The sequence below is a fragment of the Morone saxatilis genome, unplaced genomic scaffold, assembly GCF_004916995.1.
Source record: "Morone saxatilis isolate NCDOM2014 unplaced genomic scaffold, NCSU_SB_2.0 Contig15, whole genome shotgun sequence".
Taxonomy (NCBI): Eukaryota; Metazoa; Chordata; class Actinopteri; family Moronidae; genus Morone; species Morone saxatilis.
In genome coordinates, this window is record NW_023339707.1 from 2,975,487 (window position 1) to 2,999,302 (window position 23,816).

General features: G+C 40.3%; 2 protein-coding genes across 2 annotated transcripts; both read left to right on the plus strand.

The window, feature by feature from the left end:
• The first annotated feature begins 863 nt into the window (after positions 1-863).
• On the plus strand, positions 864-2,030 carry LOC118324976 (olfactory receptor 1G1). Its single transcript, XM_035657504.1, has one exon. It carries the CDS (start codon positions 864-866, stop codon positions 2,028-2,030), a length of 1,167 nt encoding a protein of 388 aa, XP_035513397.1.
• A 6,252-nt stretch (positions 2,031-8,282) lies between these two features.
• On the plus strand, positions 8,283-19,937 carry si:rp71-17i16.5 (phosphatidylinositol 4,5-bisphosphate 3-kinase catalytic subunit gamma isoform). The gene is made up of 12 exons (XM_035656022.1): positions 8,283-8,519; positions 8,920-10,109; positions 11,254-11,917; positions 13,001-13,066; positions 13,293-13,512; positions 14,332-14,426; positions 16,066-16,209; positions 16,315-16,405; positions 17,089-17,219; positions 17,556-17,667; positions 17,872-18,029; positions 19,322-19,937. Exons 1-12 carry the CDS (start codon positions 8,283-8,285, stop codon positions 19,577-19,579), a joined length of 3,366 nt encoding a protein of 1,121 aa, XP_035511915.1. The 3' UTR covers positions 19,580-19,937.
• Positions 19,938-23,816: the final 3,879 nt, after the last annotated feature.

Here is a 23,816-nt window from a genome sequence, read left to right on the forward strand (position 1 = left end):
TACACACTGGACCTTTAACTATTTTATACTAATAACCATAAAATATGCATCCTGGTGCAAGTCAATGAAATTGTTGCTTTTAAATGTGACTGTTCAATAAACTTCACAAAACAACAAATAGACTGTCGATAAAAGGTCTTTGGAACTGTTTTATTACCAGAAACATCTTGTTTTCATTTTTGTTTAAATTTCATGATGATGATTTAAGTATACTTTATTTTGTCACTTTTGCTGTGTGGACACGTGGACTTTGAGGCACATCTCTGCAGGCATCTAAAGTACTGGAAATGTGAAACATGCACTCTGTGGGATCATTTATTAATCTCTGGTGGACTTTTGACCTTTCAAGTACTGGTGCCATTAATGGAGTTAATTATTATTAACATTAGTTGTCTTTTAAGTAAGCCAGCATGGACAGTAAATAATTCAAAAGAAGGAATTATACTTGATGCCCACCATGACAGAGGTTTATAAGATGATCAAATTCTGTGGTCACACCTTGTGCTGGGGAATTTTGAAGAACATTTGTTGCATTTTATAAAAAATGTTTTTAGTGTTAGTAAAACAAAGGTGAATGGTATTCAAAATCAATTATATATTTTACATGTGCGTAAAAGTGCGTTATGGAGCGCTCCACATGCGTTGTGGTTCCACATCTACATCAATCACCACGATGATGACTTACACTGAGGGCACAATAGAGTTTGTCCCAGAGGGGAGGGGAGGGGGTCAGGTCACAGGGGATGGAGATGCTGGAGGATTCAGACCTGTCAGGTTAACAACGCTTCACCTCACAGTTAGAACAGCAATAGCATTTTACATAAAAATTACAAATTATAATTAAATAAAAAACAGTTCCCGTGATGACAACCATGGAGGCGCAAAACCTTACCGAGCAGTGCGACTGGTTCAGCGGGGAGAACCGAACTGAGCCGCGCGTAACCGAGCGGCTGGACGCTGCCGGCTGCCTCTTTCTGTCTATAGTGCCCAGCGGACAGGCGGTTCCAGCGCTGATATGGACTTTTGTGTCGTTGACTCTCTTCTCATTTCTGGTCAACGGGTTTACCCTGTTCGGACTCGGACGGTCCGAGGACCTCTCGTGGGAGCCGCGCGTTGCTTTCTTAAAGAATCTGATTCTGAGCGACCTGATGCAGACTTTCACCTTCGCTCCGGCGGTCATCCACTCACTAGTTCAACGCCGGACGATGGCGTTCAGCATCTGGTGTTACGTCCAGTACTTTGTGGGGACCTCCAGCATTTTCTCCAGCCTTGTCACCATCATGTGCATGGCGCTGGAGCGCTACTTGTACGTGTGCCACGCCATCCACTACTTGGTCATCATCACTCAGGGGCGCCTGCGGCTAGTCCTGAGCCTTATATGGGTCTACTCCATCTCCATCAGCAGCATCAACATGGTGTTGCTGCACACCGGGTCAGAGCAGAAGAATGAACAGGTGACCAGGGGGCTGCTGTGCGAGCCGGACATGATGGAGCAGCACATGGGTTTCCCGCATGCCGCTGCCGTCTTTCGCAAACTGGCTGGTTCCTGTACTCTGCTGCTGTGCCTGCTGGTCTACATGTTCTCCTACGTGAGGATGTACCAGGACGCGCGCCAGGCGATGGTACCGTTCAACACGGTCAACACCGCAGCGCGCAAGACTGTGCTGTTCTACTGCAGCATGCTGATCCTGCAGCTGCTGCCGCTGCTGCTCAAAGTCACCTCGGATGCGTTGTGGGAGGTTGATGGGACCGCGGCTATGATGGCACAGTCCCCACAATCTCAAGGTGCGCGCCAAGCGACGGCGGCATCTATGCCGGCCACGGCGACCGCGCTCCACATGTCTTTGCTGGTGGTGCTTTTAGTGCCACCGTGCATCAACCCGCTGGTGTACGGGATGAGGAACGTCGAGACAAGGATGTCGGTGCTCACCCTGTGCCGGTGGCGGACGGAGAGGAGGAGCGCGGGTGTGCGTCAAATGGAAGAGATAAGAGTTGGAAACGTGCGTCAAAAAGGAGCTCAGGCGGGATAAGCTGAAGTCAGTGGCCAATGTGATGTCTTACAGTGACACAAGTAGGCTGGGACTCGTTTTATGATTTTATGAACATACACAACAAAAACTACTGTTATTGTGGGACATTTTTACTGCCATCCCTCCTATTGTTGATACATAGCAGCTGCGATCAGGGCGCAGAGGATGCCACTTCGCTTATCATGTCTGTTTACAATGATGTTTTCTGAATATAATGATATTTCTAATCGATGCTGTGAAAAGCCTTAAGACAGCCTATGTGTGCAGTTTTGGATGTTGGGAGCATACGCCCCTGCTGTAATTAGCCTGTTTGTATGCTTAAGTGCAGCTATGTTGCTTTTTGTTTTTGTAATTTTTACCTGCATATGCATTACGTTATATGCAAAATATCGATGTATATTAATATTATTACTATTGTTTATAGGTCTCAAAATGACCATGTAGGCTACATCAGAGCACTGTACTTTTGTATTCTATTTTCAAAAGCACTGAGGAGGAAACTCCAAATGCATTATATGCAGTAGATATGGTGACACCTTGAATGTTTTCAATTTTAAAAGAAAAAAAAGAGTTAAATATCAAACTGCTTATCATATAGGTTAGTATGTTATTTTAACCTATAGGATATATATAACGTAAATATGAAATAGTTTTAAGTAAGCAGCAAAATTCATAATGAATTCATCTTTGATGCTTTGGAACAGAAACATTTTAGTCTCTTCAGTACTCAGCAACAAAGAGTGGGATGGATGTTTGAAAGTCCAGGTATGGCCACTGAAGTGGTTCAATTAATCTAAAAAAGATGTAAAGATGCTTTTAAAGAGTTTGACATTTTTGGATATATGCTCACCAGTATGTGCTGTCTTGCAGAGAATTAGATGAGAAAATCAACAGCGCTCTCATGTTTGGGTGTTAAATAAAGAGCTAGAGCCAGGCAGTGATTAGCCTAGCTTAGCATAAAGACTAGAAACAGGGGGAAACAGCTTGCAAGTCTCTGTCCAAAGGTGTCTGACAACCAACACCTCTAAACAGTCCCTCCGGGATTTCACAGTCTTTTTGTGGCCTAAAATGCCTGGTTTCACAACAGCATGCATCCCAATCCATTTTGGGATATTTTTCACAGTGAATATGTGGGAGAAACTGAAAATGTAACATTTATTGTAGATTGTAAAATATAAAGCAGAAAAATATAATTAAGCAAACTAAGAATACAGCTGTACAGGGGGAGAATTGCAGAGTAGTTTTGAGAAGTTTCTTTGGATCTTTGGACACCATATTTACTTGCCTTTCAAGACTACAAACCAAAATAGTGCAATGTGGTATAAAACATAGGCAACCATTGCTAGCGCAGGAGCTAATAAAGCAAACATGACTTGAGAAGTAAGTCATACATTTAGCAAGTATCTTTTTTACTGATTCAGGAGAAAATAATTCCGATTTTCTTTCCATGTTTGAAATGCATAGTTACTGTATAAATCTCATCTTGCTGGTTTTGATAAAACTAAGACTTGAGAAACCATAACAGGGTACACCTTCAATTATTCAAATGAAAATGCAAACTGGCTAAAATCTTTCATTTTTATTTGATCTGATAGGTGTGGTTTGGTGTTCAGAAATGTGAAAATGAAAACTGTATGTGCTGCATATGCAGCTCAGACACAGATTTCAAAAAACAAATGACGGACTTGGAATACTTATTCCCACAAAGAAGGAAGCAGGCAGGGGACACAAGCCTCCAACAGTTTTTCCAACTTAACGCAGAGTGCTTGAACACCACCAGGCCTAAAACCAAGGACAACAGGATCACCTGCCCTATTAAACTCACCTCTGGCCAAAAAAATGTCTATGTCATCAAAAAACATTGGCGCACTGTAGCCATTTACTCTGCCCTCAAAGGACACTTGGACAACCTGCCTTAGCTTGTTTTTAGACCTCCTAACCTCAGAAAAATGTCTACCTAGTCCCCCACCAACCTGTAGATTGAGTACTGTGGAACCAGGCAAATACAAATGTAGTAACTTGTCTCATTTGCTGCCCACAACTATATTCAATCATCCACGCACAGGGAAAGCATTCACTATTAAAGCCTTCATCTCATGTAAAGCCAAAAAAAGTGACATACATGCTAAATGTCCCTGTGAACTTGCAAACATAGGCAAGACTTCTAGGCTCCTCATATCTCAGAACAAAGAAGAAACTCAGAAACCATCATAGGAGCCTTGTAGTCTACTTAACAATATCACTCTCTCAGTTATATTGGTATCAAACGTGTCCAACTTGTTGATGGCCTATAAGCTTGATGGTTACCAACACTTTCTCATCCCAGGTTGTCAAATACCGACGCACAGTTTTTCTCCCCACCCCCCCCGCCCCCCTGTCTCATAAATTTTTTTGCAGTTTGTTAGTCTCAAACTGTTGCTACCTTGTGCCGTCTGAACTGGAGACACCAAAGGTGCATGAACAAACTTCTGCATTTGACGCATGGGAATGGTTGGTTTACTGACACACTGAATGCCTGATAGATTTTTGTAAATATATGAATTGTGTTTTCACTTGTTTTTGATGTAGGGGGTATTTATTGAGTGTTATCTTACACTATTACATTGGGTACCTTGTGAAAGGTGAAGAACACTATTATGAATGTATATATGGATATAATATTTCTGAGTGTATGTATATATGAATACAGATGCTTTTGTCTATGCTATTTTGCTACGGAGACTCTGTTCATGTGACTTATCATGAGACTGTATCACATGTATTTAAGATGGCTTCATTTATTGTCACTCTAGTCCAGTGGTTCCCAACCCGTTCATCTTATCCTCACCCTATTATTTAGTAAACTGACGATTTCACGTTATATTCAAAACTGTACAATGAACCCTAATAGTGAACTAAGTAACTGCAAGAAGTTTGTGTACAACAAACTAACAATGTTAGGCTTCTTTTTTGGCACATAAAGTGTTTTCTTGTCCGTGACACTTGGCCATCGGTCTATTTGACAATTTACTTTACTAACCAAATGCTGAGATATAGGCCTAGGCTTTTAGCAGGCCTTAAAATCAAGGTCTCGCAACCCCCCATGATGCTTTGGTGGGCCCTAGTGGGGGTCCCGACCCCCAGGTTGGGAATCACTGCTCTAGTCTGATGAAGAGCAGTGTTGCTCTTAACGTCAGCAAGCCCTACAGTGTACAAGCTGTTTTGGTTTATTTAATCAGAAATGTGCTCTGTTGCACCTGTAACCACACCCAACAGTGATGGCAGGGGGGTCTTTAACAGCAACCCAGTGTACTTTGACACATTTAATGAAAAAGGGTTTATTCAACTTTTATTGTCATAGTCAAGCTGCTGATTATTAATATTGTGTCAGTGTTCTGTTTCGGTGCCCCAAAACTGGACATGTATTGTGCAAGCCTTGGCTGATTTATGTCTGTTATTCTGTTGCAATGCTCCTTATAATTTGTCATATTAGAGCCCCATCATTTAGCTCCTGATGGAGGCCTTATGGGAATGTTTGCTGAGTGACAACTACTTCATTAACTCTTGATTTTGTGCCTGTTCAGGACTTATGCACTGTCACTTGTTATTTGTCCTCAAGGCGTACATGTCTGCTTTAAGCAACAGCCAGATAAATAAAAGCACACTGATGGTAATTTATTGGACATACTATATATTATATAAAATACAGCAACCTTGAAGTGCTTACTTACTGTACTGTTTTATTAAAAATGGAAATAAAATAATGATTTATATTTGACAATATCCAGCAAAGGCCTGAGGTTGGAATCAAACCCAGGCTGCTGTGGTAAGGACACAGCCTACATGGGGCATGCCCTACATTTGGACCATTTACACATAAATGTTGCCATCTATGTGTCATACAGAATTAGTTTAGAGCTCCTTTAGATCTGAAAAACTGACCCTCCGTTTTTTTCCCTCGACCCTCATGGACATCAAGATATCTGGCAGCTTCTCCCTCCCTTTCCCTTTTAGCAACACACTGTATTGTCTTGATGTGAGGTAACTATTGTGGTCTTCATTTCTGCAAATTTTATGTTATGTTGCAAAACAAGCCAAAAAACAGTTGGTGGCCAGTACTGCAGAGATGTGAGAGATATGTTTAGTTAGTTGTTTGTAATGTTCGGTTGTAATTCTAATGTAATAATACATATAATAGTAAACAAAACATATTTTTTTTGGCTAATTAAATGCTGTGTACACCCATTCACCTCTGTTCTGACTGCCTATGTGGTTTTGACCTCCTGCCTGTTTATTAATTTGAATAAATGTGAACTTTTGCCTTAACCTGCCTTCAAAATCATTACAGATATACCCACAGCTTGAATCCAGGTGTACACAAACACCAGAACAGGCCATGCACAAAGCATGTTTTTACAGCAGAAGAATTCAAAGGAGAACTACACTACTTCCTTTTTTAGGTTATACTTCTATGAAATATTAGACAATACAAAGCCTCCAGTAACACTATACTTCCCTACAGTAGCCATTTTTGCATGTGGTGTCTGCTCGTAGCAACTAAGGCGTGATTAAACTTCTTTATGGTTATGTTTACATATTTTACATACAGCACTTGGTAAGAGTCAGGGACAGGTTGTGGTCTTGTTGAAATATTAAACAATGTTTGGTATTACCAAAAATGTGCATTTATTTATTTTTTTTATTTTATTTTTTATTTTTTATTTTATATGGGTCTATAAAAACACTATTATTGGTCATAATGTTCTGCAGCCCCGTACGCAACAAACTGCGATGCATTGTGTGTTCTCTGTTTCTATCAGAACCAGCATTAACTTATACTAAAGCACAACTTCATCAGTTATTTGGGTAAAAACTGGATCATATTTTTATGGAGGAAAATTATCTGGTTTTCCCTCTGACATCCTCGTGCTCTGCTCAATCTGCTAAACTGCCTGCTGTGCTGCTGTCATGCCAACAAACGGGGTTAGCAGCTTTCCGTGAACACAACCTCTGAGACAGACAAAAGATAGTTTGAAGGCAGCGGGACCGAGGTGATTTACGGAGTTTGCTAAAAGTAACTAACTGTTGCCTATTGTAACGTTACATGCTGTTAGCTCATGCAGCTGACATTAGTTGACTTGGCCCCAGGGTTGTGTGAAGCATACGATGCATCGGCCCCGGTCTTGATGTGCTGTTCACTAGGAGCTCCCAGTCGAGCAGTCAGTTAATGGGGAATGTAACACACAGAGCTATTGGATGGACATGAACACTATAAACTGACATTAAATACAAAGTTTTTAAGTATTCAAACAGATATTTCTCAAATGTTCTATTGCACAAGAAACATTATAACCGGTATATCGCCCAGCACTAACTTTAAGAGTGATATTTTATGACGTGGTTCATGGTGTAAAAAGTTTAAGAAACAGTTTTTGATCAGTGTGTAACATGTCTTTTTTCATCCTTGTCACAAGCAAAGTGTTGTACTGAATATTTCAATAACGCAGGGGTGGTTTCTGTTGTTAAGTAAATGACTGGCAATCATAAGCACCACTTGAAAATGATGCATTATGGCTTTTTTGCCCAGTAAAATACTAGTTATTGTACCTTTCACTTAAAGTCAGGTGGATTTAAGGTACACTCACACTGCATTTTACAGCGCCTCTGCAGAATAGCAAGCCAAACAAGCCAAACAAGTTTGGTGCATTCCTGTTAGTACTGCTCCCTTTTGTGTATGATTATGAATTGAAATACCATAAACATTTTGCTCCTTTTTATTATTGCCATGTTTGCGACAAAAAATAAACGTTGACCGGTAAATCAAAGGCTTATTGTGTAAAAGTGTCAAAGCACTATTTACCCAGAACTATGAAAATGTCAAAAAAGGCTACTCTAATTTTTTATCTAAGTGTATAAAGGGAACAAGGAAGTCAGTGCCTTTACAATGTCAGTAAATACTAAGTTAGTATTTATATGCTTGTGTTTGAGAACTGTGGTACAAAAGAATGAGGAAGTCCCCGAGCGGTCACAAAAAAGGAAGGCACACTGTCACACAGTCAAACAGGTACAGACTCACACGGACTTCACCGTAGGATCTTAATAAAGCAGCACCTGTCGTGGTAAGATTTGTTTAGCGTCTTCTTAATGATTTGCTTCACATTACATCTGCAGTGCCATGTTAACAACCTGTGAATCATACTGCAGGGAGAGATCTAATAGGATCAGATTTTTTAAAGCATATTAAAGTTCAGGTTTTGCTCCCCTACAGTATTGATGGATCCTGCATTGTTCCTGAATCAGGCCAGCAGTTCACAGCGTCTCTCTGGGATGTTGATTCAAAACTGCTCTGAGAACAACCTGAAGTTTATTTGTGAGTTTCAGCCTGGGCCCGGTCCACCGCAAGGGTCTGGTGATGAGGATTTTAGTGTCAGTATGGATTGTGAGTCAGTGTCAGTAATCCTCCCTGCCCAGTGCAGCGTCTACCAGCTGCGGCTACGCATCTGTATGCAGGTAGGCAAACCTCTATTGCATGGTCTGCTGACCTACGATCGGTATATATTCAAGTTTGAAAAACTACTGATTTATTCCATAATTCGGTCAAGCTTTTAATTTGTACTTTTTTACCAAATATCTGCAAAACTAAAGACATTCCCATCAGCCTTTACTTTGTGTTTACTGCTAATTAGCAAATTTTAGCATGCTAGCACACTAAACTAAGATGGGGAACACTTTTTTTTACATTTCAGCATGTAAGCAATGTCTTTGTCAGCATGTTAGCATCCTAACAGTAGCATCTTAAAGCATCTACAGTTTGTGATACTAGCGTGGCTCTAGACTTTTAGTCTTGTTTAAATATATAATCAAGCTGCAACCATCAACATTTTTCCATCATCTCTTTCTATGCCTTAAGGCCCAGGAACAAAGTTGCCATCCAGACCCACTTGCAATACTGGACCCAGAGAAATTTACTCTGCTATATGCCAGGGGGGGAGACTGGTACGAGGCCTACGATGACTGTCAGGTTATCAGGACGTTAGACATTCCATGGTCACGTGATGACACCGGGCGTCTGTCAGCACACATAGTGGTAAAACCACTGGTGGCAGTTGATTTAGAGGAGGAGAAGAAACAACAGGAGTGTCTGGCATACCTGATTGGACACAACCTGGAGAAAGAAGCGTCTGACAGACTTGGTGAGCTCACATTCACCCGCAGGAAACTGGCATCTCCGAGAAGACAAGAGCTAAGGAATCGGGATGACAAGCTATATGCCACAGAGCCTTGGGTAACATGTGCCCCTATTCCAAATGACCTACAGGACCAGATAAACAGAAAGCTCCCAGTCACCCTCCACTACATGAACAAGATCAGCTTCAGCATACAGGTTGATTTTAGCGCAATGCCAGCTGTTCTTCTTAGGGTTTTTAGGAGGGTGATGGCAGACCAGGGCCTTGATTACGACACTTCTGATGATCTGGTTTTGAAAGTTTCTGGCAGGGAGGAGTTTTTATCTGGAGACCATCCCCTTAGTGGTTTTCTCTGGGTTCGCCAGTGCTTGAAAACCAATCAAGACCTCCACCTGTCTGTGGTCCCCGTGTCACAGCTTGCCGATGAGACTGTCAAGTTTGTGGACTGGCCGCTTGTTGATAGTTTCAGTGGCCAGTTCAGCTCCCACGATGATCTCCGCCTCGAAGGGAAAGATTTGGATGACATTTTCATGATATCCTTGTGGGACTGCAACAGAAGACTCCGAGTCAAATTGCTTGGCTTTGACATCCCGAAACTTCCAAACAAATGCCCTCAGTCTGTTTATGTAAAAGCCTCTATCCTTTATGGTAACAAGGTTCTCTCTTCAGTGTCCTCCTTCCCCAAGGCTTTCGCAGATGAAGTACTGTGGAATGAGTGGCTGGACTTTGACGTTCTCCTCAGGGATCTGCCACGTGGTGCAAAGCTGGGTTTTACTATTAATGCTAGTGGTGATATTTCCCCAGTAACCAAAGACCCAAAGCCACCATCCTCTTCAGTCAATAAAACACCAGAGCAGCACAAAGGGAAGGAGAAGGTGCTCTACTTTGTCAATCTTCTCCTTATAGATCACAGGTCAGGTTTTTAATATCAATTACAACTTTTTGATGTATTTATCAGTGTATTTTGCATAAATATTTCCACGTTGCTGATTAAAGAGCAACTAGTGGGTTGAATTTCCTACTGAATCTTTTATACTTGAAGGTCCAGTGTGTAACATTTAGGACAATCTATGGAATATAATATGCATACCTATGTTTTAATTAGTGTATAATCACCTGAATATAGAAATGGTTATGTTTATGTTATCTTAGGATGAGCCTTTTATATCTACTACAGATGCAGCGAGTCACTTTCCATGGTGAACTGCCATGTTTCTACAGTAGCCAAGAAGGGACAAGCCAAACACCAGCACTAGATACAGGCATTTTTTGCACATTTTGCAGTCACTGTAGTTTCTCCTTAATGCTTTGAAGAGGAGAGTGAAGCAAGGGAGTTGCAATCTGCAACTGTACCGCTAGATGCCACTGAAGTCTACACACTGGTCCCCTAAGATTTAATGCAAATGATGCTTTAAGAAGTATACTAAGTAATAATATACAGTATGACTTTATATGTTTAAGAAGACATAGGGGTAGAAAGCAAAAGTAGGCGTTTTGAGCAGTGCCCTGAAAAAAAAAGGCACATAATGGTGTCAGTTTCCTTGCACTGTGCAGGGTAGGTGGTTATGAGTCTGAGCAGATACATACAGCCTTTTTTCACTAATGTTAGTAAATGATTGTGCTTGTTCAGGCTGCCTGTCTGGACATCAAACCCACAGTTTTCAGCAACGCAGAAAAGCATCTGCCCTGTTCTGCACTTCACTTTCCCCTTCATTTCTCACAGCTGGATGTTATTTCTCTTTTGCTTGCTTGTTTCTGGTCCCTGGGCACTTAGCATGATCATAATTACAAGGCTCCAGTTTCTCTGTTTTGAGGTAGACACAAAAAATAAAAAATCCAGGTATTACTGTTGTGTGTGTATATATACTGTACATATGTATGTACAAGTATTTTTCTCCCAAACAGTCATGGTTAGTATTGTTACAATCACTGTAGTGTCACCAGTGTCACCTTAGCATGCTTACAATTGTTCTGAAAAATATCCTAACTCTTTAACACTATTAGTCTATCACTAATTTATTACCAATCAAATTGCCGTCACTTGTTCATCCCTGCAGGTCAGTCCTCAGCCAGGGTCCCTACACCCTACAAATGTGGTCTTACCCTGACCTGGAGGAAGAGGCCATCACGTACCAGGCAGACAAGCTGTCCTCTGCTACGAACCCAAAGATAGCTGACTCCATGGCTATCAGCTTTCTTCTTGACCGCTACAGCTTCCCTGTGGTTCTCCCAAATAGCTTTAGCCCCTCTGAATGCTCTGACAGTCCCACCTCCAGCCTCACCCGGACCAAATCTACTGCTTCCTCTTATACACTCTCCTCCTCACCCTCTTCACCCCCTTCCACCTTACCCAGCACAGATTCTTGCTGTCTGGATGTAAAACCATCCCAGGGCCCATCATCTGACAGTGTAATTCTCAGATCTCCGTCTTCAGTCATCAGCACCAACAAGGCTGGCCTCAAAAGGTTCCGGGAAGAGAGCATCCGCTATGCCTCAAATCTACCCCATTACCTGCGCAATGTTGATTGGATGAACCGCAGAGTGGTTGGGGATGTCCACTGGCTACTGGGAAACTGGGATCCTGGGGAGCTGGATGTAACAGTGGCCCTGGAGCTGTTGAGCATGGACTTTGCTGACATGACAGTCAGGAGACTAGCAGTCCAGAGATTGGAAAGCCTGTCTAATGATGATGTATTGAAGTATTTGCTGCAGCTGGTTCAGGTATGTGTTTGTATCTAAATAAACACAGCCAAAGTTTTTCTGAAGTTTGATTTGAAAAAAATCAAGACACATACAAAGTTTATGTATAGATAGCCTTAGATAGCCAGACCAGTCTTCACGCTTCATTTTAGCACTGTGCCATGGCCGGAGAAAGGTCTGGCTGAACTCAGCGTTATTCTGGTGTAGGGGAGAAAAATGCTCTGGTATTGTATTTCTTTTAACCAAACCGCGGACAGCCCTAAGCCCAGGATGCAGTAACAGTGAACTTAATCTATATCTGCACCTAAAATATGTGAACTAAACAAATAAACAATAAAAAATATGTAAACTAATAAATTGTGATTAAATAATTAATTAATCCAGCTCAAAAAAGTTTATCTATTGCTCGATTACCCAAGGGGAAAATCTATGGGGGTATTTTCCTATCTTTATATGAGAGCGTGCAGCCGTGGCAGATCTGCAAATGCGTGTGGATATTTGTGTGTGCGAGGAGAGAAACCTATTTTAGATGAAACCAGCAAAATAGCGATATGGGGCACTAAATTTGATGAATTAACTGTTTATAAGACCAGAAATTAGTGTCACTGATTACTGTACAGAAACACAACTTTATTGACTGACTTTGGTGAAAGTGTATCATATTTTTATGGAGAAAAGATTATCTGGTTTTCCCTCTGATGTCCTGCTGATGTCAGATGTTCTTTGTCTCATATCTCAGTAATTTATTTACTGGAGGACATATAACATTTGCTTTATTGTTGCTAAAGTATAGCTAGTTAACTGTTGCTGGATACTGTAGCTACCTAAGCACAATGTGAACACAGCAATCCCGGGACCAAACAGCCTCCAAGTCTGATGGAGGCCAGTATGACGACAGGGAAGCCAAGGTGGTTTTCTTGCCAGCTTTGTCTCCTGGCACGCCAGAGCCAGCTGAGCTATTAATACTGTACCTCCAGTAGGATGTGAATACATATTGTGATTATAAAGATGCACTTTAACAAATGTCTGTGGAGATGTATTGTGAGGTTAAGGCTGTACTGCTGACATACGTCACAGTTCTTTCCATCTTGTTCATTTATACAGACTCTGAAAGTGGAACCCTACCATGACAGTTTCCTCGCCCGGTACCTTATCCAAAGAGCTCTGCAGGTGAGTTCATGCAGCATCCTGTTATTCAGTGTACATGACACATCGTACTATACCAGGATTATATATAACTACATTGTGTTTTCCTGCCCTGTGCTCAAAATTCAGGAACCTATTTTCAAACTAGCAAAAGTGGCTAAGTCCTGGTAAAATGTGCAGCTACACCTGTGTCTGTATTCTGCTCACTGACTCTCGCACCCCACCTCGACTGTCTGCTCCTTCACTGCAGAGCAAGAGAATCGGCCACTTCTTCTTCTGGTATGTTCGCAGTGAGGTGGCAGGCTGTCCCTACTTCCGCCAGCGCATGGCTGTGATTCTGGAGGCCTACCTGCTGGGCTGTGGTCAGGCCATGCTTGACAGCTTCACCCAGCAGGTCCAGGCTGTGGAGGCTTTACAGGAGGTTGCTGTGATGATTAAAAACTTCTACCCTGACAACCTTTCCCCTACAGGTGGGACACATGTAGGAAAGATATTCTCATGGATTAGTACACTTAAGTTATACTTCTGATACAACTATGATTACTATGGTAGAATAAAGTCAAAATGAGTATTGTCATCAGTTTTTTTAGTATTGTTTATCTGTTGGACTGTTTTTGTATTGTTTTTTCAATATCAACAGGACGTAGGTGGTTAAATAAAAAAAAAGGTGTGATGACATTTTAAAACCTGTCAAAATCGAAGCATCAGAGGGTGAGAGCTCCTGACTTTGAGTCCCTAGTATGCGTCAATCTAAAAAAAAAGGCTGGAGCCTGCACCTACCATACTTTTTCATTACACTCTCCTTGCCTGCTAAATCCCCCTTGTCTGGTCCTTCAAACTCCACCTCTCCAGTCTGTGCAGACTCTTTGTGTATTGTAGCATTCAAACCAAAGCCAAGATAACAGTGATGATATAGTAACATCATAATGGTTACAATTGTTATAACTAGATTGGATTGAATAAAACAAATCACATTAGAAAAAAAAATACGACACACTATATAGAATAATGACAGCAACCACAATGTCCCCAAATCCTTTTTTAAAGATCCCCTTCAGACATGTAATAAGACAGAAAATTTATCTGGTTGTGTTTCTGTATGTATATTAAGTGGTGATGCACACCTGGTGCAGCCAGTGTTATTAATATAAGAATGAGTTTTTGACAAACACATGGCTTTTGCACTAAGCCGTGGAGTTCTTGAGAGGTGATTCTTTTTCCTTTTTATGTTCCATTTTTTGTACTACTGCTAATTGTGTCTTTGTGTTTCTGTGGTGCTGTTGTTTCAGCTCCCCTCAAGCTCCAAGAGCTTCTTAGAAGCTGTAATCTGCCAATTGAGTTCCTGCTGCCCTTTGACCCCCGCATTAAAGCTGGAATGATCCTGGTAAGCCTTGCTAATGTTTCGCTGTGTGTATGAATTGGGAGCGTAGGTGTTAAAGGTCTAGTTCTTAACATTTCTGAGGATCTATTGAGTTTGTTCTGCGGCGAAAACACAATTCTGTTTTTAAAAATGTATTTTGTTCGTGACGAAATGATAAAGGTGCAAGGTCACCCTTCATTCTCATTTTCAGCAGGCCAGTCTGGCTACAGCAGTTAGAATGTGAAATTATCTCTTGGTTTAAAGGTGCAGTGTGTAACATTCAGGTGGCTCTATTGTCAGAAATGGAATATAATATTCATAGCTATGTGTTCATTAGTGTATAACCTGAATATAGGAATCGTTATGTTCTTGTTACCTTAGAATGAGCTGCTTTTATCTTCAGAGGCTGCAGTTCGCCTCCCATGGAGTCCGCCATGTTGAACAGGCTTTACTTTGTAGGTACATGTGGTTACTACATTATATCAAACAATTCAATACAATATAATTTATATAACATTTGAGAAGAAAGCCACTTCTAAACAAATTTTGTCAAATAAAAAGAATCAAACTTACAGTACTGATACTGCACTTTTAAGGCCATAATCTAAAACCCACATTCACTAAACATTATTTAAATTCAAAACAAAACACAGTCCTATCAATTTTTTGAATGATGATAAAATAGCCAATCACATACTGTACAATCCTGGTAGATAACTTTGTAAGAAGAACAGCATGTTTTTACTGTTTACCTTATATATATAATATAATATAATATATAATAAAATAATCACCACCATGTCTGTTTTGTCAGCATGCTGACATTCTCACAATGACAATACAATTTAGTCCAAAGTATAGATAAGCAGAATCAAGCAAATTAAGAAAACAAAAAACAAACAAACAGTTCTCAGCTGTTAAAGCCCCTGAAAGCTAAATAGTGCACGTGAGTCCCTCTGTATATAACTGAGTACAGCACCTGAAACTGTTGTTTTTCTCATCTGTGTTGGTGAAATAAGGATTCATTTTGACCGAACCAGAGTTGGTAATTGTTGATCAGCGAAGAGACTAACAAAGACTGTTTTGGAGAGTTTTATGTGTTTTAATGATATGCAAGGTAAAATCACTGTTTTTGTCTATGGAGTCTGGTCACAAGTGATAGTGATATTACAGCTGTTTCTGGTTAAACAAAAGGTCTGTCTTTGTAGAGATTGCTTTTCATAATGTTGTCAGACACTTAGAATAACAATCTGAGCCTGTCAGTGGAAAAAACACGCACTTTAAGTGGACCTACTTTTATGAGCGCATTTTCCCAAGGATTATCCAACATGATTATATTTTCTCATCTAACTCTCTGAATTAAGGGTTTATTTCGAACAAACAAAGACGGTATGTGTGGGTTTTATTTTGTTTCTGTTCAGTTTGAACTGTGTTGCACAATTATATGCTAGGTAAAATTAGTGGTTTTGTCAATAGAGTCTGATCACTGTAGTGCCCATTGTTTTGGTCTGAGATGCTGGTGTTCTAATGTGACACTTAGTGGCAGTGAATGTTTTTTATATAGCCTTTTAATGTTGCTAAACTCTGAAATATGAGACATTGCTGTTTGTTTAAAATTAATTTACCAAAGCAAATCAGTACTCCTTGTATCTCTCTTGTCCAGCTGGACAAATGCAAGGTGATGGCCTCTAAGAAGAAGCCACTATGGCTGGAGTTCTCTCCCATGCCGTCGCCCACCTCTGATACACCTGTGGGAATAATCTTCAAACAGGGTGATGACCTCAGGCAGGACATGTTGGTCCTTCAGGTAAATCAGATTTTTATTCCCTCAATTACCTACTATCTTACTGATAAAAGAATGTTGGTGAATACATTTCACACGTGACTCTTCCTGAATTATCATCCTGTTTAGACACTGGTGGTGATGGACTCTATCTGGCAGGAGAAATCTCTGGACCTGAACCTTGTTCCATATGGCTGCATCTCCACAGGACACAACATAGGTATTCAAATCAGTGCGGTTCAAAGGGCTGTATCCAGGAGTTATATAGTTAGATATACTCAGGTCATAAGTCGAAGGCCCCCTCCTCTGAAACTCTGTAAAATGTTTTTATTATTTGGAACATTTATTCATTTAGCTGTTTAACTATATTGACTGAACGTTTATTTACAAGCCACTGCTTAGAAAGTCAACAGAACTCCTGACTTGGATTCACTGTTTTTAATACCATATTATATTTTCAGGCAACCTCCTTGGACATTTCTAGCAAATTCGACCCCTTAATAGAGCAAGAAGGTCTACAGTAAATGTAGTTCCACAGCTGTTTAGAAATAATTAATTCATCATTTATTTATTATGTTGGCCTAAAAGTCAAATCAAAAGCAGCTACAAGGAACTTTCATTGTTGTCTTCTGCCACATTTCGTGTGACTTTGAGAAGAATCCGAGCCAAACCAACCTGGTGGCAGGCATCACTGCGCTGAGAATAACTATATAGACATAGCCAATCGTCTTGCTGATGGTCCTGTTTGTTTAAGTGGGTCATATAGAGGCATCAGTAATAAATGAAATGTTCCAACAATGAAAATGTGTTCCAGCACCCAGGATACGACTAAGATGTCCTATGTAGTGTGATAAAAAATCCAAAAGAAGTCATAGTGAATTTCATCAAGTTTCTACTCAACAGGTATGATTGAGATTGTGAGGAATGCAGCGACCATCGCTGTAGTCCAGAGGAACCATGGAGGAACGAATGGAGCCTTCAGAAACGATGCTCTGTTTGAGTGGCTCAAGTCCAAATGTCCGCTCCAGGAGATTGTAAGTGATATGAAAAAAACAGACAGTACAAGATTTGGATACAAATTAAGTTGTAATATTTGATTATAAATGAAAAAGCAAGCTTCATGCAGGCCTTCTCATTAAGAGGTGCTGGGTGCTCTGTGCAGTTGCCCACAGAGCAGAGGAGGTGGGGATGCCTTGAAAAACTGTTGAAACATTTCTGTTTGAATGTGCTCATACAGTGAAAACATTTTTTATATTTAATCCATGACAGCTTGTCTGAAAAATGAGTGCAGATCATTTATTCCTTTATTTCAAATTCATTAAAATCGTAATGCATGTCCATGCTTTCGCTGTGCTCTCATTTGACTACAGCACTACAAGACTGTGGAGAGATTTGTGAAATCCTGCGCTGGTTACTGTGTGGCCACCTACGTCTTGGGTATAGGAGATCGACACAATGACAACATCATGATCACAGACCAAGGTATGCACCACAAATCCTTATTCTCATTGCACTGGCTATGAATTGAACCTCTTTGCAATTGTGCAAATTTAAACAATCCAGTCAGTCAGTTATTAAGTAACATGACAGATAATGTAAATGTCAGACAAAATGAAGGAATGAACAGAAGATTGAATTATAAAAAGACTTTATCAACACAACTTTTGTATTTCCTGGACCTCTTAGGAAACCTGTTTCACATCGACTTTGGTCACATCCTGGGCAACACGAAGCACTTCCTCGGCGTGAACAGGGAGCGTGTACCTTTCGTCCTCACACCTGACTTCCTGTATGTCATGGGCAGGGTCAAAGGGCGCAACAGCCTCTACTTTCAGCGGTTCAGGGTAAGAAGATGATGTGTGTGTAGGTGTGGTTGTGTGATATGTTAAAGGAAAAGGCTGGAGTTACATTATATATTTCTTACTGTCAACAAATCCTGTGTAAAGACTACAAAAGACAATGCATTAAAGGTCCAGTGTGTAAAATTTAGGAGGATCTATCAGCAGACATGGAATATAAGCAAGAAAGTTGCGATCTACAACTACATAGCTAGATGCTACAAAATCTGACACATTTCTCCTTTAATATATTTATGTGTCAATACAACTTTCCTGCCCTGACTGTGGATCCCAGCCTCAAGCCAATTGGTTCCTATTGAAGACATGCATTTAAAACTTTAAAAATAAAACAAAAAGTATAAGTTTAACTGATACATTTGTAATGGTTTTTGGATTAAAATGGACCTGTATGACACAGAGGAATAAGGTATATCAGGGTTTGGATACACAGACAACACTTGTTAGTGGGATAAATTCCAATGTTGTGTTTTTTCATGAGATCTGTTGACAATGTAAAATATAAAAATATAAAATATCACTAGTATTGTCCTTTAAGCAGCGTATAGGCAAACTTTTGAAATAAGGGGGAAAAAGAATTATAAGTTGTGCCTCCCTTAAAGAGTAACGTAACACCCCCTGGAAATCTTGTCTTTGCTGACTTCCACACTGGACAAAAAGTACCTGTATCCAGAAAGATCCAATGGTATCCAGGTTTATGGAAATGTATCCAGATCCTGCATATCATATCATATCATATCATATCATATCATATCATATAAAATCTTTAAAAGATCCTGTCTGTAATTGTTTGGATATGGACACTACCTTTCCATATCCAAACAGATCACCACTTTAGATACTACCATATTTGTGGTGCATTAATTCCAGTGCCAGTAGTTTGATTTCTTACCTGTCTGCAGTGAAGTACAGGTGTACTCCAGGACTCGGTGACATCACTGGTGGGTGCGGCCAGAGGGCAGCAAAACACTGCTTTTCAGCCTGGTGTTAAGTTACTCTTTAACTGTTTTAAAATGTCAGCGAAAACGTAATGTTTGGTGTCAGTTAATGAAGGGAATGTTTTGCTATTTTGAAGATTATTATAACATTATTATTATTAGATTCTTCAGTTTTTATTCAAGAAATGAGCACATCAAATGATGATGATGAAATTGAAAAAACTTTTTAGGGTCACATGACTTAAATGTGATAGATAATTGTGCAAATAAGTGAATAGACTGTATCCTATTATCTTTTGTCCTTATGTTTTTGTCCTTCTTTCCATCTCTGGCCCACATCAGGACACATGCACCCAAGCATACCTCTCCCTGCGCTCGCACTCTCGTCTGCTGGTCACTCTTTTCTCCCTCATGCTGCTGACAGGCATCCCGGAGTTGAGTGCTGCAGAGGACATGCGCTACCTGCGGGAGGCGCTCCAGGAGGAACAGGGTGAGGCAGAGGCCAAGGAGCATTTCCTCCAGCAAATCTCTATGTGTGAGCATCTGGGCTGGACTGTGCAGGCCAACTGGTGGATCCACATGGTGGCAGGCATCAAGTAGATTGTTGGTGATTTGAAGGTCAAGGTGTGGAAATGTTTATTATGTAACACTGATTTTTATTCATTGTTTATCATTTTTTTATGCATCCCTTTTTATGCATCTATTTACTCAGTAGACACTTTCACTTTACATATTACTTTTGGATTACCCCAACACCAAATATGTATATAAAGAGAAAAGAGAAAAGAAATTAAAAAGAATTTTGCAATAAAAAATGTGTCCTCTGCTCAGTGTATTTTTTAGAGAGAAATGTATGTTATTCAAAATTGTAATCCTGATAAATAATCCCTATTTATACTGAATGTAAAGGTAATTTGATTCCTTCTTTTTTTCTGTAACTGCAATTGATTAGTGTTCTATCTGGAGCTGCTGTAGCAAGTGAATTTCCCCAGTGTGGGATCAATAAAGTCTATCTTATCTTTAAGTCAGTATTCAGAAATGTCATTGCCTCACCCGTTGTGGTAAAAACCTTGAGCTGGCCCTCCCTCAAAGGATGGGAAAAGGAGACTGTGCCCAGTATTGAGCTGCCGCCATGTGTTTAAGGCTTCACTGAATTCACTTTGTTGCTGCTTTACCTCTGGCGTGTAGTCGGGGGAAATAAGCATTGTGTTGCCTTTATATACTGGCTCTCAAGCTCTCTGGAGCTGCAGTATGAGCTTGAGCCATAAAAGTAGACCCGGGCGATGAAGGCACAGGGCTTGGCTCCCTCCGGTGGTGGTGGTTACAGGCTGTAAAACCAAAAACAGTGAGCTGAAAGACACTAAAAATGGTTTAGTTTTCCATAGTACTTTGGCCCCCCGCTCCCTTTTGGGATTTATGTTGTGTCATTGCTGATCCACAATCCGCGTCGTTCTATAGAAAAAATAAAGAAACAGGGATGATCAGGGTCCTTTCAGTCTGCCTCCTATAAAGTGGATGGACCTGACATATAAAACTACCTTGTTGGGTCTCGTATTTCTGACATCTATTTATTTCATTAAGACACTTTATTTTTCTGTTTTGGCAGTCTGTCCAATATGACGTTACTTTAAACTAACTATATCGCTGCTATAGTCAATGTGGTTGGAGCTGCAGTGGCCCGAGGCTAACCAGTCATGACACTGCATGGCGTCACTGGTCCCTGAAATGGTGTGGTCTTTCTTTGCTCACATGGTCTTGTTGTAATCCCTCCAACAATTGAACTCTAGAGGAGGGGGATGAGATGGAGAGAAGGCAGGAAAGAAAAGAGCCTGTGTGCATTACACTTGCAGGTCAATAAGTGGACAGAAGGAATGTTGTCTCAAAGTGTGAAGCACATGTCAATGGCAATCCTGAGAAAAAACATTTAAATGTAAAAATATTTATTTAATTACTTTTTTTATTTTTTAAAAAGGGTAAAGATTTTATTAGACTAGCTCTGATGAACACCATCACTGTTGTCACTCCCCCAGAAGCTATTCCCGCTCCAGAGCCGCTGTGAACATATTGCTCCCTCACAGGGGTACTGACTGTTATATGAGACTATGGAACCAGTGATGTACGAAAAGTGCAAGATCAAACACATCTCGCTACTGCAAGGATAAACAATGTAGTCAGTCAACAGAATAAATCTCCTTGTTTTACTGTTTAGCTGGCTCACCATGCATTGAATCTCAATGAATCACAGTGTATATAATTGATTATTCATTTATAATATAATTCATGATTCATCTTTTATTTTCTCTAAATACAGTCAAAATGTTCAGTTAAAAGTACAGTGTGTCACATCTATTGGCAGAAATTGAATATATATAATATTCATAGGTATGTTTTCATTAGTGTATTATGTATGTATTATATATCACCTGAAAATGATCATGTTTTTGTTACCTCAGAATGAGCCTTTTATATCTACATACACCATGGGTCACCTTCCATGGATTCCATTACATAACCATACTGTCAGTGTGATTTAAAAAAATATTAAAATAGATAGAAAGATTACATTAAATATGAAGAAATGTCTATTGAACCAGTTTGCATTCAAAAGTATATTGTTTTTGTCTTTGTTTGTTTTCCTCTGCAACAGTCTTTGGTACATATAAATGATGATTAGTTTCCTTACTTAAATAATGACGGACACATATATACACTTTACTAGTGTGTAAATCTCAAAGATGGAAGGTAATTTTGCAGTAAAATATTATATACAACATATTAAAGTTATATATAAAAAAAACATGGTTGTGGTTTGTTCTACCTCAGGTAGGGGTATCTCAACTTTGAAGGGGCCTTAGTTTCTCTACTGTTAGGTTCCACCTGAACCCAGCCACAGTTAGGCACATGATTTGGGAATGTCAAAATAATTGAGCCCAGCAGCTGCTACTTTTGGAGTTCTCAGTGAGAATGTAGACATCAGGTCATGGTACACCCAAAGCTTATTTAATAATAACTTGCATCACTTTTAGCCCAGAGCCCTGGGATTTGTTTGAGTAGGAGCTGGAGATTAACATACACCATCAGCCATAACATTGTGAGCACTGGCTAACATTGAAATACGTTCAGTGAAGATTTTACTGATATGTTTAATATCAACATTTTTGCAACTTTCCAGTAACATTTCCTTATTATGTTAATATAAAATGTGAAGTGAATAACACTGATTATCTGGTTATCATGGCACCTGCCAGTGGGTGGGATATATCAGGCAACAAGTGAACATTTTGTCCTCAAAGTTGATGTCTTAGAAGCAGGAAAAATGGGCAGCATGAGGATCTGAGTGACTTTGACAAGGGCCACATTGTAACGGCTGGACAGCTGGGTCAGAGCATCTCCAAACCTGCAGCTCTTGTGGGGTGTTGGCATAAACATTAGCTCACACAACATATTTCAGCCAATTGGCAGCTTGTAAAACAGTAATGAAATGAAACAACTAAGACCAGTTAACATTCCACAAGAGAATAAAACTTTGGTGCATATCTAATGCTTCTCTCACCTTTCATACTAATGTTGGGTAACTTGCACATAGTGTCGGTAAAACAGACTGAATCGTGCAAACTACACGAAGGTACGTGTAGAATGAAAAGAAGAGGGTAACCGTGGTTCTCAACTGTTCATTTTCGCTTTCTGAGTGTGTGTTGCAATCAGGTAAAACACTACCTCCTCCAGATGTTTCACAGTCCACAGAGCATAGCTCTGAACAAATTACAGCTTCCATTTCTGTCACAGGGGTGAGTTGTCAGACAACGGAGAGTGGACCTAAGTGCAGGACCCATGGGCAGAAAGAAAAGAGAGAATTGCAGGACTTTACTGTGTCAGAAGTGAAGGTACATACACTTACTGACAAGTCAAAACAGAAGAAGTACAGGATAGCAGGAATAGGATACGGAAAAGGTGCAGGTAGGCACGTAGAGATCCAGGTATAGGTTACAGGATTCAGGATTCAGGTTTTAGAGGCTCAGAAGCAAAGGTGCAAAGCAAAAAAGACCATCTGGCACTGACTGGGGAAAAGGAGCAAGTGTCAGTGAAGATTTTACTGATACGTTCAGTATCAACATTTTTGCAACTTTCAAGTAACATTTCCTTACTATGTTAATATAAAATGTAACTGACAGGTGAAGTGAATAACACTGATTATCTGGTTTATCAATGGCTACTGTCAGTGGGTGGGATATATCAGCGCCAGCAAGTGAACATTTTGTCCTCAAAGTTGATGTGTTAGAAGCAGGAAAAATGGGCAGCATGAGGATCTGAGTGTCTTTGACAAGGGCCACATTGTAGCAGCTGGACGACTGGGTCAGAGCATCTCCAAACCTGCAGCTCTTGTTCCCGCTCTGCAGTGGTCAGTATCTATCAAAATTGCATCATCATCAGGACTTTATTTACTATAAAACTTTGTCCCCATATGAGGACACAGGGTTACATTACTGCCGGCATCTCTCTTTTCATCTCATGTCCATCTTCAGACAACATGTGAAACATGTTTCATTAGCAGCTTCCTACATTGGTCACATGCACACAGATCACAGCACTTTAACACACCCACACACACACACACACACACATCAACCCTTTGCAAAGGAGACTGTCTTTGTATTAGGTGGCTGCTGGTTGGGGATATATGATATGTATTAGTTGACTTGTCTGGCACCACATAATGACCTTGGCGATGGAGAATGTCATCATCTGTTGGTAATTCCCATGGTACAAATCCTGGCAGTCTGATTGATATGATTTGAAATATTTGTGTAACATAGGACTTTGAAGAACACACAGCGAC